General features: G+C 40.2%; 1 protein-coding gene across 1 annotated transcript in view; it reads right to left on the reverse strand.

The window, feature by feature from the left end:
• Positions 1 to 770: 770 nt before the first annotated feature.
• Positions 771 to 16,468, reverse strand: part of FHDC1 (FH2 domain containing 1) — a 30,815-nt gene continuing 15,117 nt past the window's right edge. Inside the window, exons 4-11 of the mRNA XM_059818105.1 lie at positions 14,716 to 14,801; positions 14,531 to 14,631; positions 11,750 to 11,820; positions 11,540 to 11,647; positions 10,563 to 10,633; positions 8,084 to 8,201; positions 5,883 to 6,047; positions 771 to 2,816 (exon numbers count right to left, since the gene is read on the reverse strand). Coding sequence (XP_059674088.1) covers positions 771 to 2,816; positions 5,883 to 6,047; positions 8,084 to 8,201; positions 10,563 to 10,633; positions 11,540 to 11,647; positions 11,750 to 11,820; positions 14,531 to 14,631; positions 14,716 to 14,801 — 2,766 coding nt within the window. The remainder of the gene's footprint in view (positions 2,817 to 5,882; positions 6,048 to 8,083; positions 8,202 to 10,562; positions 10,634 to 11,539; positions 11,648 to 11,749; positions 11,821 to 14,530; positions 14,632 to 14,715; positions 14,802 to 16,468) is intronic.

Consider the following 16,468-nt stretch of genomic DNA (forward strand, 5'->3'; position numbering starts at 1 on the left):
AATCGATGGCCCTTCCAACAGGCACAGCCTCCAGCCGTGCTACTCAATGCAGCACCAGCCATATCTACTTGTGCATGCAAGACAATGCTGCCACATTCTTGGAGAATAAGCCTCCTGTCCAGCAGAAAGCCTTCTCCAGACACACATACACATTCATAAAACATGCTATAAATTCTTCAGTGAGGTTAAAGACAGCCACAAACAGCAAATGTCTCATTTTACTATTTTTTGGCCAGCAGTTCCCAGTCTGTCCAATTGCCAGCAATGGACTTCGCAACAGGCAAAAAGAGTTCCTGAATCCAAGGAATCAAAAGCAACAGAAAGCACAATCACCTAAGTTCATTTTCAGTACTGTTCCACAGGATTCACTTTGACATCAAATAAGGAACCAACCAGCACAAAGGCTTGAGTCAGTAAGAATCTTATGTACACAAAAACTGGCCTTTATCCATGTTTTCTGCCACAAAACATTTCATCTTGTAGTTTAAATTCTTAAAACTTTTTGGCTTTTGGTGACCTTCTGTATCACAAATACGCAAAGATTTGCTGTTACGCTCGCATTCCATCACAGTAGCTTCAAATACATTCAAATTCATAAAAAAGGATTTAGACCAGAACACAACTACTTGCCGTTTTCCAACAGTGTGCCGTAATTTAATGAGCAGATGATGTTGCTTATCAGCAATGTCACTGTTTTAAGGAATTTCACGACACAGACATCCAGTGCTTGAACAAGTGTTCACATTCCAAGATTCAAAAAAACCTTTCCCTTACTTCAGTAACGGCTTCAGTATTTTACCAATTGTGGTCCGGTTTGCATCTTTCAGTTTAAGAGAGGCCTTTTCCACTGCTCCCTGCTCCTTTGGTGCAGGCTCTGCTTTAGAGCTGACAGCTTCTCCCTGTAGGATGCTTCTTCCAACCACTCTGGCACTACTTGCTCTCTTTAAGGTACTCACACTGTTCTCCTTTGGACTCGGATCATCAGAGGTTGCTGCTGGCTTCGCTTTAGGCAGCCTCTGGGACACAGACCTTGTGATGGTTGGAGGTTTGGACGAGCTGGATAGATCCACTTTTGCACGCTTTGAAGAAGAAGCCACTGTATTCCTCGCAAAGTTTGGGACGGCGGACGGCGTTTTGGGAACACTGACTGTGGCAACCTTAGTCTCATCTGTAGGGGTCTGAGGTTTTACACTGGAGCGACACATCTTCATTTCGTCTATTTTTGATTTGACATTACTCCTAACAGGTTTAGAGTTTGGCTTCTTCAGAGAGACTCTGTCCCTCTCAAAATGAGCACTGCTCGAGGTGACAGTGCCCCTTTGTAACTTTGGCTCTTCTACCGAGATGCTATGCCTGTAAGGACTTCTTGGCAGCGTGTCTGTTGTGCCTCGGACAGAGCTGCGACGAGACAGCCGACTTTCCACTACACTAGTTTCACGGAGTGCTGGCTTGGCTTCCGGCTTTTTCACGCTGCTCGGTGCTCTGTTTGACCGAGAAATAGGCACCACTTTCCTCATACTTTCATTCTCAGAGGCATTCAAAGTTCTTACAGGTCTGGAAGGAGCTGTGTGGCTAGGGCGAGTGCCACTGGATTTTGAGGAGCTTGGAGATCTATCTTTTAGAGAGTTTCTCTTTGGTCCTGCTGCGTCTTTATTTTTTATGGGCTTTTCTTTAGGAAGGGTGTGCTTGCTATTGGCATCATCCTTCTCACTTGCAGAAGTGTGAAGAGACAGATCCTTGGCAGAAGCAGAATTCAGGTTTGAGAAGAATGTCCTAGCCCTGTATTGAGCATCATTCCCAGAAGAGCGTGCTTTGCCAGCCTCACTTCTTATTTCATTGCCTGCTGATTTAAAATCATTTCCCTCTTCAGAATCCAATGTCAAAGAACAATCAGTCGTTGTATCTGACACGTAGAACACTGGCCCATCTTCCCTACTTCCTGAAACACTTGTATCCATAGACATGGGGCTGCTGCTGCTGGGCTCTGAAGCTTCACTCTTGCAACCCACTGCCTTGGCTTTATGGTCATTGGCCTCTCCGGAACTTCGGCAAGCTGGAGGCAGGTCGTCATCGGCAGTGCTAAGGGAATGAAAGCTTAGATCATCTAGAGTCTCCAAGTCTGTTCCACCAGCATCCTCTAAATATATTAAAGGTGTATCCTCTGCAGGCTTTGCTCCTTGAATATCAAATTTACGTAATCCTTTAACAAGTTCACGCTCCTCAATTGCAAGGGCCAGAGCATTTATATCGGTGGACTCCTCGCAGGACACATTGGAAGTGTGCATGTTGTAGTCAGTGCTTCTCTGTGAGTAACGGGCACCAGGACCGGTTGAGCCACTGAAGTGACTGGGCTGAGCTGGAGGCACCTGCAGTAGGCCACCACTTTTCACTTTGGTTTCAGACTGTTGGTGTAAGCGCAAGGTATTTAAATTGAGATCTCTCGTTTCTCTGGATTCGGTCCAGGCTACGTTTGGTCTTGCTTGTCGAGTGTTTGCACGGGGAAGGCTGTTAAACTTGTTTGGATCCTCGTCTTTTGAGATTTCCAGGAAACTCTGCAATTCCCTGTCTGCAGTAATCCCCAAAGAAAGTCGAGAGCGCCTAGAGTTGGGGTTTCTGTATGAAGGGCTTTGAGGTCTCTGCTGCAAGAAGGGAATAAATTCTTCAAGTCCTTTTTTGGCCAACATCTCCACATCATTTTCACTGCTGCTCCGCCCAAAGCTCCCAAGCTCTCCAGCTGCCCAGGATCGACGCTTCTCCTCCAGCTCCTTTTGCCTTTGCAGACTATGAAGTTCCTGGATCTCTCGTTCCCTATTTTCCTGACGAGGCAAAGCATAAATACGTCTCAGAGGACAGTGTCCTATGCATGAGAACAAGTCACACTCCTTTATCTTTCCCTTTATTTCTTCCCATCAAAGTTAGCTCCTACTGCTATCACCCTCCCCCAACCCCCAATACATACACACACAAAATCACCATGGCAACCACAGCCTGCGACCATTAACCATACGGAGAGCAGTTCACTGCATAACTAATGCTGGCGACACATCAGTCTGGTCAGCATAAGAAAAAAATGCCTAAGTCCCTGCAGAGACCAAGAACGTGACCTATCAAACCCAAGTAGATGTCAAGTCCAGCCAAAGAGTTCCTGCTATAAGATGGAGAGCTTCAAGTCCCCACGAAGTTTAAAGTTGGCAGTTTTATCAGGTGAGTAAACCTCTACCTGATCATTACATTCATATTTTAAAGACAAACTTGTCTGACAAGCACACAGCCAATGTGTTCCTTCCATACTCCCTTATTACAATTGCAATTGTTCCTCAGCAAGTGCAGTTTCTACAGGGTGCTGCTTACCTCTGACTTGAACATTACCGATTGGAAATTTTGTGAAAAGATATTACTTAATTGCATATGAAAGCAAATAGAAAAGTTTAGACAATGCCTCACCATCATTACTTAGACATCAACTGACACCACTCAAGGACCATTAATCAATGCCTCATTCCGGTTTTGGATCTCCTATTCACTGTTGGCTTCAAAAACTGGCAACTATGGCACAGAAGTTGCCCAGGGCAGGCTGGAGATTTTGGCAGCTAGGTTTTGGTTCAGGAAGCCATAGAAAGAAGTAGTTTGTGTTTTAAAGACAATACAGTAACACCTTTTTACTAAAATCATTAGCAGTAGATTACTGCGAATATCAACATTTTAACTGTCACCTCTAGGCTTCAGATTTAATCTAGCTGAACCTTCAGTTGAACTTTCCAGGTTATTTTCTGAAATGGAGAACCTGGTTTTCTAGAGCAGGTAAAGTTGCAGCAAAAGAAATAAGGGGGAGGCTAGTCTTGACACAGGTTCAAAAATTACATAATTTTCCAGCATGTCGTTAAATCTGTTCTGAGCAATGACACACTATTTAAAAAAACCCCACACCTATATTTGTCTGAAGCACTGTCTAGTTTGATCTTCCCATTGTTGTGACAACAGAAGAGCTGCACTAGAAAAAGTCACCTGAAAGCTTTCAGTAAACAAAAGCCTAATGCTGAAACTCTTTTTGATGAACAGGTTAATCTACACCACTTAAAGTGGATTTGAGACTATGCTGGGCTCCGAAAGATAAGATGCATTAGAGACCTAAGAAACCTGAACAGCTAAGAAAGGAAAAAGAAAAAAACTTGCATTTCAGGAAAAATGTCTGTGGCGGAGAGCTTTCTTTCACAGGTATGGAATTACAGAATGAATTCTTGCCAAATGCTAAAGCTCAACTTTAAATATCCCATTGTAAAGAGAAATGGTTAAAAATAGTTGTAGATATTATCATCATATTCCTTATTAGACAGAGAACATTTTAACCTCACCCAAAACATGTTTCAGGAGATTTTATTCAAACAAAAAAAATCTATTTTAAGAACACATAGACATGTTAAAAAATTGCAAAAAATGTTTAAACATTTGAAATATGTGCACATGGCCATTGTGGTATGAGCCATCTTATTAGACTGCTGGCTGTGCTGTCCACACATCACATTCATTTGTCAGAACTGCAATCTTTATTCTGAATTGTTCTGTTAATAATGTAAGGACAGAGGTTAATATTGTAAGGACAGAGGTTAATCCCCACAAAATACCTAGTAAGCAAATCTCCTCAATATTTGCAAATAAGAGACTAATTTGTCATTTTTTTAGAGTGTAACTTACTACAGAGCATGTACTTACTACAGAGAGAGGAAGGAAGATCCCCATTGGACGTCAAAGTAATAGCTATCCAACAACCACTTCTAATGTGTGACTATGAATTAAATCTCCAGTCCCAAATAACTGAACACGTATGCACGAAGTCACCTTTCACTAAAATGTCTGCAATAGTTACCACCATTTGGTTTTATATAATTATATAATGTTCACACACATGCATAACCCCATGCTATCTTGTGTGGTAAAGGGCAGGTAGACTAATGGTACAACAGACATGTTAGCTGAACATCCTGTCAGCTTGCTGTAAATCAAGATTGTTCTCTCTTCTCTGAACTAAAGCTCTTATACAAAGTGCTGTCAAATGCAGATTGCATAAGGCAGAAAAATAAAGAAATGTGTGGATCCATCTAATTCATGCTATTTATAAAGGCCTAAAAAATATTTGTAACAATAGGCAGACTTTGCTGAACCAAAACTGTAAACAATGCCAATACTGCTCCTTCATCTCCGTATACTTCTTGAATTCTTTGGGACCAATTCAAGGTACTTAGCAAATGAACGGTCACACTGGGGATGAAGTATCTTTGTACTGTAGGCCTGTTTAATTTCTTGAGTTTTCACCCGCAAAAAGCATTTGAAAGAACAAAGTAGAAGACATAGTCCTTGCTTTACTTGGCAAAGTGTGCCTAGTCATGTAAAGGAGAGCAGTGGAGAGACTGTGTTAGTGCTGATTCAGGCTAGTATGCCCACGTAACGTGGCGCCACATCTCAAGGCCTTTCCAGTGATCTAACATTACCAGTCCAGGGCCAGAACAGTGAGCGCTAGTCAGGAAATCTGCACAATCTGTTTCACTGCTCAGCTTAGCAATCACCAACCTCCTCACTAAAAGAGAAAGAAGGACCCCACTTATAAGCAGACCAACAGGCTACGCTGATGTATCACCTCAATGGTCTAGTCAGCCTGCAGCAGAAGGTGCAGAGCAGCGGGACTGTACACAGGGCTGGGCAGAATGGCAATTTCCCACCTGGCTTCTGGCAAGGAATGCCTACAAGAGGGCATTTTGCTGTAGCCATTCAAGCAAATATATCAAATACCACAAGATATAAAACATCCCTTAAGCAGAAAAAACAACTTAATTCATGTGAGCCAAAATCTATTTCAAACGCGTGAGAATCTCACTCAGTGCTCTTACCTTAACAGCCTTGTTGAACCTTATGCAGAAGTCCCTAAATATCTGGAAACATTCATCCAACTTCATAGTTTCTTTGTCTTCACAGAAAAAGTCAATGAGAGCATTTCCCTCCTTTTGTAATTCTCGTTTCTGGTGTTCAAGCTCCTTTAGATGTCTTACAGCAAACTGCAGCAAAAAACATATACAGCTTGAACCTGACAGAAAAACTGAAGTCACAACAGGTCATGTGTATATTAGGAACTTATGAAATTCATGTTCCAACCTAGGAGCTGTTACAGAGCCCAGGACAGTGACAGACCACTTCGGAGCCCCCTGAAAGCTCCACGTGCCTTATTTTCCCCATTTTCTCTGTCACTTTCAACTAAGCATAAATGGATTAATTCCTCCTCCCTACTTTTCTCCAAAAAACACGTGGATAAATTCATGGATATACATTACAGAATCGACTCCTTCCTAAGTTGACCCTAGACCACAATAAAAGAGGTTTTCATGCCAGAAAGGTAAGGAACCGCTGGAAATATGTATGTTTCAAGACATTCAGAAAACATTCCCATAAAGTAGCACTTTGAATTGTAAGTGTAGAGCTATACAGACAGGGTTGGAGTAGATTAGTGGATTTCTCAGGAGGAAGAGAATAAGGCTGTGGTTAGACTTTGAGCAGCAGAACTGCTTAAAACACTTTCTGCAGTTGCCCCTCTGTCTCCCCTATCTGTACCACCAGCCATTCACTCCCATCTTTGCACAATCCGAGATCTGAGACCACATGTGGCTCAAAGTAACCTCGGGAGAAGAGTTAATTTTCAGACAAATCTGTTCTCTGACACTGTCTAAGTAATGATCACCTAAATACTTTTGATACTGCAGCACTGGGGCAGGAATAGGCAGCTGGAGGCACTGGTGACCATTCATTTAAGCCAACCCTGCTGCTACAAAGTTACTTGGTCAATTATGCCAGTAGGGTAGGAACAAATCTTACTTGTTAGTCTTCATTAAAAAAAAGTGCCCAATAAAAAGCTGGATTGAAGATAAGCTGGACAATTGATAAAAGCATACATAGAAAATTAGTTCCTCCCACATATTTCAGTAATTTATTCATGAGGATGAGATAATGAAAGCTGGCTTTTAAATCAGCTTGGTTATCACCTGTAATTTAGAAACAAAAACCGGAAGTGTTTATGTAAGGTATGCATTTGTAAAATTATTTTTTTCCCAACATTTCTTTTGGAATGTGGCCTAAACAAGGTTGTATTGTTACGTAAAACCAGCGATTAAATTAAAAAAAAAAAATCCCAAACATGTTAGAACATAACATTAAAGAGTCTGGGTGCAATGGATAAAAGCCAGTAATTCAGAGTGAATGAGGACAGGTATTTCAATCTTAACGTGCCCCTTTTTTCATCAACTTCTCATCTCCTGAAAAACTGCAGGGACTTTTAACTACATTTGCAAGTTGAAAATCAGGGTGGGTTAAGTTCCAAATCAACACCTGCTTTCTTACTTTTAATAATTATCTGTAGTGTGAAACAGAAAAAATCATTTAATTCAAGTGTAATACAAATTTCTCCAGGCATCACCACGTACTCAGAAAATACCAAAAACTCTGCTTCAAAGTTAAGTGCTATGCACATTCATGTCTATAAAGTCACTGCAGTACTAAAAAAGAAAAGGAGAACCCACCCAGAAGTAATGGTATGGCTCAGAATAATACATTCTGTGCTAAGGACAAATTAGTAGAGCAAACAGTCCCTTAACCTTCCAGCTTCTAACAATATCTCTTCAGTCACCCAACAATCAGGATTCATATGCATAGCACTGCCTCAGCTAAAACTGACATGCTCCAGTATAACATAACATACAGATTCTGTATTTTGTGCAGCTGTGAAGTACAAAACCAGAGACCAATCCAAATTGTCTTATATTTTAACTACTGATCTCCATCAGTCATTTCTCAGGCATTAAACACCCTTGCCTAACAAGCCTCAGGCAATGTACACTCAATATCCCTCCCTGTAAAAACACAGTCCTTCCAACACTCTTATTTGACAAACAGCATGTAGTTGGAAAACCTTTGTACAACTGATAGGGTAGACATATTAAAACAATACTTCTGTTAATAAACAGGTCCACACAAATTACATTGAGCTGAGGAATGCTCCTGTATTCAGGCAACAGTAACACATTAACACGGATATCCTACAAACCTGAAGAAAGCTTTCCATCTGGTGAAAGAGTTTTGGGTCTCGCCGAACGCTGTCTTTAACAGATCTTGCCTTGAAAGACAGCGAGTGGAGCTCTGCTTCTACATTATCAATGGACAACCTACAAATAGCATATACAGAGAATGTTTATCAAGGGGGAAGGAGTTGCCCACAGGTTAGCCAGAATATGCTTCAAAAATAGATGTTCAACATGAGGTGCAACCTGGCTATCAAACAAGACCTGCCTGTTCAGGAAATCCTTCCAGAGTAGACACTGAAAGTTAGGAGAGAGATAAGCACATTTCTTCTTATTTGCAACCTGAAAAGATTCCCATGGGGTGTGGTTTCATGATTAACTCCAGCCAGTCCTACCCAACCTTACCATGAGAAAGGGTAATGCTGCCCTGCCTCTGACCAGGTATTCCTTTTCTCTCCCTGGTGCCTGTGCTAGCACTCATTTTCTAGATGGCCAGCCGTATTGTGTACTGAAAATTAACCTAGGAAAAGGAAAAAACCAATTTGCTTCCAGATGGATCATTTGCTTGGTACAGCTGATTACATGACTGTTCGAGTGCAGTAGCTGGCAAAAAAAGGGGGTCACAAGGGACTGTCAGCCAGGACTACCCATTTTGGCAGTAGCATTTAGCATCATGAAATTGCATGTTACGTTCTTCTAAGCAGTCACAGCAATGCAGCCTACACAGTCTCAACCCAGCAGTTACAACATTTCATCCTTCTACCACATACCAGCAGCAGAGCTGCTCCCATGGAGAGGTAACTCAGAAATCGAAGACCACAGAAAAGAGCTCTGATCTGATGTAATCTAATCTAAGCTTTATTCTGGGAGACCCACTTTCCATACAATGGGAGCTCCCACCCAAATCTCTCAGTCACTTTGAGGGTAAATGCTTCCAAATCTATGGCATTTCCTTCACAAGAGAACGGAGCTTTGCCTAGGAATTGAAGCACTACGGTTTCCAAAATGATAAAAATTAACAACGGTACACATGCTCCTAAGTAAGGTCATTTCACCAGGAGCATGACTTTAAAACAGTAAAGCTGAAGAATTTGTGGCAGAGTGATTGAAGTGCACGTGACAGCAGATGGTGACAGCGTGCATAAGTTTGTCAGTACACACACGAATATAATGTGTGCTATTTTTTCTCTGCTTACTTCATCTGCAAAGGTTAGTTCCCTGTTCTGGCCAGATCATGGGTGTTTTTGCAAATAAGAAAAGCAGCAGAAGATACAGGCTGTATTTTTCTGCCTGTAAAGGAGGAAGAGGATGGCCTACAAGTAAAGAAGGCAAGACAATAAAAAATAAAGAACATAATGGTAGTTGTTTTAACATGCTCTAATTGGGAGGATTTATGAGCAACTTCTACATGACAGTTGTCTATAATAAAGATCTTCCTCATGTCCAATGGAGAGGCATGTATTTCGTTTTCTTTCATTTTCCTGTACAGAGTGCATTCCCTGAATAGATTTCAGCATGAGTTAGAACAGAAGATTTTCAGCATTACCAAATGTGATCAAAGAACAAAGTGGTTAGAAAAAACATCACCAGATTTGAGATTCTGCCTGTTCCCCTGCTGTTTGCCAGGGGGCTTGGATGCAGAGTGAAGCTACATTCCCCAGCAGGCCACATGGCAGACTGCCAAAAAGGTGTGTGGGTTGGATGGCAGAGCGCCACACAGGTGGTCCCTCAAAAATTTTCTGATTAACTCCATGGCCACTCCTTTCCTCAGAAGATTTCAGAGTCCTTTGCAGACATTACTTAACCCTGCATCAGATCTAAGAGATTGGATGCATTTTACAGCTGGGAAAAGAATGTAAATAAATTGCCCAAAGCTCAAGAGTAAGAAAGTAGCAAAACTAGGAATAGAACTCCAGCATTGCTAGCCTCCAGTTTTGGGTTTTAGATCACACTGTCTCACAAAAGCAAGTACAGTTATCAAGGTACAAATAAGGTTCAGTTTAAAATTATGCAGCTAGAGACTTTAAGATGAAAACAATACAGAGCCCCAAACCCTTCAGATTTTCCATCCAAGACAGAAATGGAGAAGCAAACGAAATATCAAAAAGCATCTCTAACAGAAGCCAGTGCCAGTACCTGTACCAGGTACCAGATTTGGAAAAGTATTGTAGCCTGCTCAGAGACCGATGAAAATTGGTTTAAGGAAAAGCAGTAACATGCTTTTAGTTCAATCCTCTAGAAGTAACACACATGCACATGTATCTGACAGAGACGAAACTATCAAAAACCTATGGAGGTCATGTCATAAAAAACCTCATACCTAAAGGCACATTGCAGGCATACTTCTGCTAGCAAATGGAAATGAAGCCCTCAAAGCTATAGTAAACATTTGTAAAGATCTCAGGTTTTGTGCCAAGACTTCTCTGAATAAGCCTCACTGCTTCACAAATAAGAAAATTCCAAGTCACAGTCTAACTGTAAGTTCTCGGTCTTCTGTTTACTTACCTAGCGGCATCATGAACATCCCTAATTTTTTCTGAGAAGTTGAGAAGAGCAGCATCTTTCTTTTGGGCTTCCTGAAACAAACAGAACAAAACCAAAACACACACAATCCATTAACATTCCACCACTATGCCAAAATCCCTAAGTCCAGCAGTTCTAAAGCCTCTGGGAGGGCACTCAGAAGTTTCTCTCCTGCACTGTTTTTCTTGCCGTTCAATCCTAACACAATTGAGTGGAGGACACCCCTTAACAAAAGGCAGGGATCCAAAGTGGAAACTTTGAACAACAGCTTCCATTTTGCAGTGTACAATAATAGCTGCTTCTGCCAGTGAACACAAGCCACATGTATTAATAGGGAATGTCAGGGGAAGAACAATTTACTGATGCCCATTGATTGAGCAGATACGATGTTTCCTGCACAAACATCAATTAATAACCTATTGTTACCTGACTGGAAATCTGTTAAGCCATTTTGTACACAGATAACCAAAGTCACATATAGAAGCATTTAAATTCTCTCCCTTCTAAAATGAAGAAGTTTGAAAGGAAGGAAAAATAACTTGAAAAAAGTCTGCAGCAGCTCTAAAAATACATGTCAGTCACCAAGGGAGAAAAAAACGCCCACTACCAAAAAAGCTGCTCAAAAGATTCAACAGGAAGATTGAAAGAATATTTATCAAAATAAGCCACTTCCACAGTGTAAGAATTCAGGACAATAAGAGAAAAGCTACAATGAGGAAGTTAGATGAAGGCAAGCTTTTACATGATATAAAAAACTTAAGTTTTCCATGGGTTTCTGGATAGGATGACCAGACATAGGTAAACTGGTGAATTCTGTGGCAGGAGGCGAAAGGTAAAGATTAGGATCAAAGCTGTAAAAAAGCTGCTTTTTCTGAAGCACACGGCCCCTTCTATTGTCTGTCATATATGGCTTTATATTTGTAGCAGTTGCTTATACCAGCAAAATAGTTTTTCTATACCAGAGCAACAAAATGCAGCAGACTCATCCCAGGTTTGTTTGCTTTTGTGTCTGCCAGCTTGAGCAGTGACGACAGTTTAAATCCAACAGCATTGCCAGCATAACCTCCCTAAAAAGAAACAAGCAAACAGCTGAGGCATGACATCAATGGACTGCAATACCAATAAGAAAGTTTGGTCAATCAGCCATCTCCATTTTGGATGTCACTTACCGCATTCATAATATTCCCAGCCTGAAGGACCAAGTGCAATATGGAATGCAGTTCCTCACAAGTCATTAACTCTGTAAGGAACAAGAAAATTGCTGTCTAAAAATTGTTTGTTTAAAACTATACACAGTCAGTTACCAAACTCCTCTTCATCTCAAGCTTTTAAAGGTGAAAATTTTTATTTTAACAGGAAACTACAACAAACTGCAAAGGTTGTGGGGGGAAAAAAATGGTACTACATAATTCAAATTCACAAGCACAGTTGACAAACCTCAAGTATATGTTCAGACTTCAGCTTAGCAAGTGTAGTATTTCCAAGGCAACCCCCAGCAGCTAACAAAACATTTGGGGCCTAATCCTGCAATGTGCAAAGTGTCTCATGCAAGTGGTTAAGTATCCTCACCACTTACTAATTCCAGTGTGAGGCAAGTGTTCCACACCCTGCATGATCCATTTGCCATCTGCCAGGATTGGGCTTTTGAATCACTATTCTTTTTTTTTGGGAGACTTAGCCATCAGGCCTGAAAAGATAACTGGCAATGTTTAAGTTTTCCTTGCTTATCCTACTCCCACTATGAATCATCATTTTATTTCTGTATGATCACCAACTCAGAGGAGCATTTATTTTATTTCAGTCACATCACAGATGATTTAGCACAAAGCTACATTCAGTGTGATGCAAAGAGTCAAATGGAATAAACCCATCTTTTAAAGCTTTTCCATCACAGAAGCCTGTTTTGTACATATTTCCATTTTTTGCAAAATGCACAGTAGTGCTCTATCTGGATTCATACACCTTTCCACCCAGACACATATGAACACACAACAATACATGTGCTTGAAAGTCACCAGAGGGATTGCCTTAGAAATAAGATACAGAAATTCAGAACTGTAGAGACTTAATAAATTAGCATTACACAAGTGGCCCAGCAAACCAAGTAACTCCAAATTTGCAAGTGCCCATATGGCAAGAAAAATAACATAAGCTGGTTTTAATGTAAGGTACGATATTTTACATAATAATTAATATTGTTTTACATAATAAATGGTGGAATCCTTTTGACTGCAGTGTAAATACTTTTAAAAACTCTTTTGCTTCCAAGTACACATTCTGTAATTTACCCTGCATTTAACTGCTCAACACAATACACTGATCTATCATTTTGGAAGCAGACAGCCCTTGTATCTTTGGATTTCAGTATTAGCTGCCTAAAAACGTAGAACTAATTAAATAACCTTTGATCTAACAAGCTATAGGTGAGGAAGCAAGGAGGAAGAAAGAGAAGAGAATACAAAGAGAATACCAAATTTCATAAGGCCAAGAGGAGAAGGCAACTTCTAAAGATTTTGCATAGTAAGAGCCTGCTCAGCGTCACTATGAGATGCATCCATTTGCAGGCTAGGTGAGAATCCATCAGGCTATTTAGACCATCCTAACCCTTAGTGATTATCAGCATTAAAATTTAACTAAATATTATCTCAGTCTAATTACAAAGAAAGAAACAGGAGATAGGAATGGAAAAGTAGACATAATTCCTAAACAACTTCGGGCTATCAACAAACCCTGAAGTGAAAAGACCAAATGGAGAAGAGCACATGACACAAGTGGACTAAAACTAGGGAAGCTCAGTCAGTCTGATTTGCATGACTGGCCTCATGCAGGAGCTGGAGACCAAAGTGTCTCCTCTGGAAGGAATGAATTCATCAGTTCACAAATGTCCTGGGTGAAGGACATGAAGGACAATAGGGCGCGACTGCTTTTATACATAACATATTCCCTCACATATGTCTGTTGCTCAAAACACAAAGAACAATGATTTGAAAGAGATCCCAACAAAAGACCAAACTCAAACCTCAGCCCAAGCTAAGGCACATTTTTCTGAGTCAGGAAGGACTAGTTCAATTCCTCACTAGTGGGAAAAACACTCCAGGCTTTTCTTCCTTTCCTTTCACTAAAAATTACTATCCTAAGTGCTGGTGCTCATAGTTGAATACTTTTACCACTGTGCCTTTTTATACTAGAAGCAGTCTAAACAGTGCTCTAGTAGCCTGTCAAAAAATTTGCCAGCATGAAATAGGAATTTCATATTGAGGAACAGGACAAATAGGCACTCACGGCATCTGAAAAGGTCAGCATCAATGTTAAACTGAAACCAGGAAGTGAACTATTTACCTTCAGAGTAGAAGACACCCGATTACCTTACGAATAACCAGCTACAGCATTTCAAAACTTGTGAAATGTAGAGAACAAAAGAGCAATGTAGAGAAACACAGAGAACAAAAACAGAAAACAAAGGAACAGCAATAGTATTAAGTCTCTACAATAAAGATTTCAGCCCATTAATACTGCCATCTCGAAAGGCAATGGCATATAGAAAAATTTAGAAACTATACAGTGATTTTCTCTCTGGATCTCTGAAAGAGTGAGTAGCGAGGTGTAACAACTGCATTCAATCAGAGAGACAGCGATGCATGAATGACCAAACTGTATTCAAAAGATGATTTATCCTAATTTGGCCAGGTGCCTTTGCTTCTGTCAGTTTTGGATACCCTGCTTGTAGGCTTTGGTCATGAACTCATTGCTAGCATGTCCAAAGTCTCCAGATCTTTCATTCTGGAAGCAAAGATTCGGCAGGCACACCCCGATGGCATTTGTCAGAGGGGAGTTAGCTTCCTTTTAATAGCTAAGGTACCTGAAATTCAAGCTCTAGTCTTCATAATACAGACTAATTAACATGCTAACAAAAACAAGAGTATTATGCATGTCCCAACATGCTTAATTACCTTTTGTTGCCCGTCTTATAATTTTCATGTCATCCTGTAGAGAAGCACAGGAGGGTGAGAACTCCCTCTCTAACACCATGGCTTCAATCCTAAGAGCATAGCTGGAGCACACAAACAAACAGGTTTAGAACTGACAGCCAAAGAGAACATTTATCATGAACAGAATAAACCTACTATTTCCTTACTTTGGCACCTGGATTAGTAAATACATGAAGGAATCAGCTTGAGACAGTTTTGATACATCTCCATCAAAGGCTTTTAATTTCTTTACCTAGAAAAGAGAAAAAAACACTAGCAAAGTATTTTATCAAAGATCAAGATTAACTTGACTTTGGAAGGAAACACCTTGAAAGGCAGTAAATTTAACAGGAGGCATTAGAGAGTCCACTTGGTGACTGACTGAATGGCTTCACTGTCCAAGTCCCTGTAATTTGCACACACCCCGATCACAAAAAAAGAACACCAGTAACATCACTCTTCTCCCAAAAACCTAGCTACACAGTCCAGTGGAAAAAATACGATGCCATCATTCTGATTGGTGATTCTGATTTCTGATCAATGATTTCTGATTTCCGATTCATCATTCTGATTTCTGATCAATGATTGCTCTCAACGCTATGTTTAGGACACTGCTGTTCCAGTTTCCCCAGGAGAATTGGCTCTTTTCTTTCCAGCCGGTCCATTTACTGTTCTCTAGCTGTTCGTCCAGGAAATAGCTGCTTAAGTGATGATCTGAAAAATGATCCTCGACTCTTCCACAACTGTGATATACACTTGGGCACAGCTTAAAGTTAACTGTGTTCAGCATTTCCAGCATAGGACTGCCTAGATCTCTTTGGCACAATGTAGCTAAGGTTTAAGTTATGGGGTTTTTTTTCCAGATACTTGCTTCAGCCACTTCCTCTAAAACTCTCTTAAGGGGTAAACTTCATGCTCTTCAGTTTGTATTTTTTTTCATTCATACGGAATATTTTAAAGATAAATGCAATCTTGCATTTTAAGTTATTTGTTGTCAGTACTTTGAGAACACCATTTGCATGCAAAGGAAATATCACTGCATTAATTTTGTCGATCTTCCTCCCAGCTCCACCAAAATCCATATATTTGCATGATCTAGAAGCCACTGATCTGCCCACATACTTACTATTTGTTTATATAGAAGAACTGGAAAATACATGCACATATGTTTAAGTGTAACTGGAATTTCTTCCACATCTTCCAATACAGGAACTGTGTCCAAAAGCAGCGCTCACTCTCAATTACACTATTTCTTCATTCAGCCAACAAGTTCACACCCAGTGTCAGTTGTATGTTTCCACTGATTTACACACCAGTCCATCATCCTTCCTTTTCATAACATTACACTTAAAGCCCATTCACAACCACATTTACACAGATGGTCTTCAGTTTTAGAAAGCATATTAAGCTATCCTGGAGAGAAGCACCCCACATCAGGGCATTGACAGTTATCAGGTTGCCATGATTTAGAGCAAGATATCCACAGGTTTTTTTTAAAGCATCAGGCTTCAAATTAATTACTTAAGTTATTTTTCTGCTTTCACTGTAAAAAAGGTAACTGATTTGTAATGGAAGATAACATATGCTATGCTAAATCAGGGATTTAAAATAAATAAATTCTGGACTAGCAGAAGAAAAGGATTCTTTTAACAGCTTTGTTCTGCTTTACTCCTATTCTTTTTCCAAGTCATAAAAAAATAGAATGTTGAGAGCACATTAAGAAAGAGAAAACAAAAATTACAAATTAAACCCAGAATAGAAGAAACTTCCTTTTCAAATTAAACACAAACAAACAAAAAATCAACAAAAACTTATGACCGAGAAAGAGAATTCTAATCAAAGAGCCATTTTTATTCAGGCTATCTAACTCCATTTCCTAACACACCCCCCTTTAACTCAAGACACTCACACAAAAGCTCC

The sequence above is a fragment of the Gavia stellata genome, chromosome 5, assembly GCF_030936135.1.
Source record: "Gavia stellata isolate bGavSte3 chromosome 5, bGavSte3.hap2, whole genome shotgun sequence".
NCBI classification, from domain to species: Eukaryota; Metazoa; Chordata; class Aves; order Gaviiformes; family Gaviidae; genus Gavia; species Gavia stellata.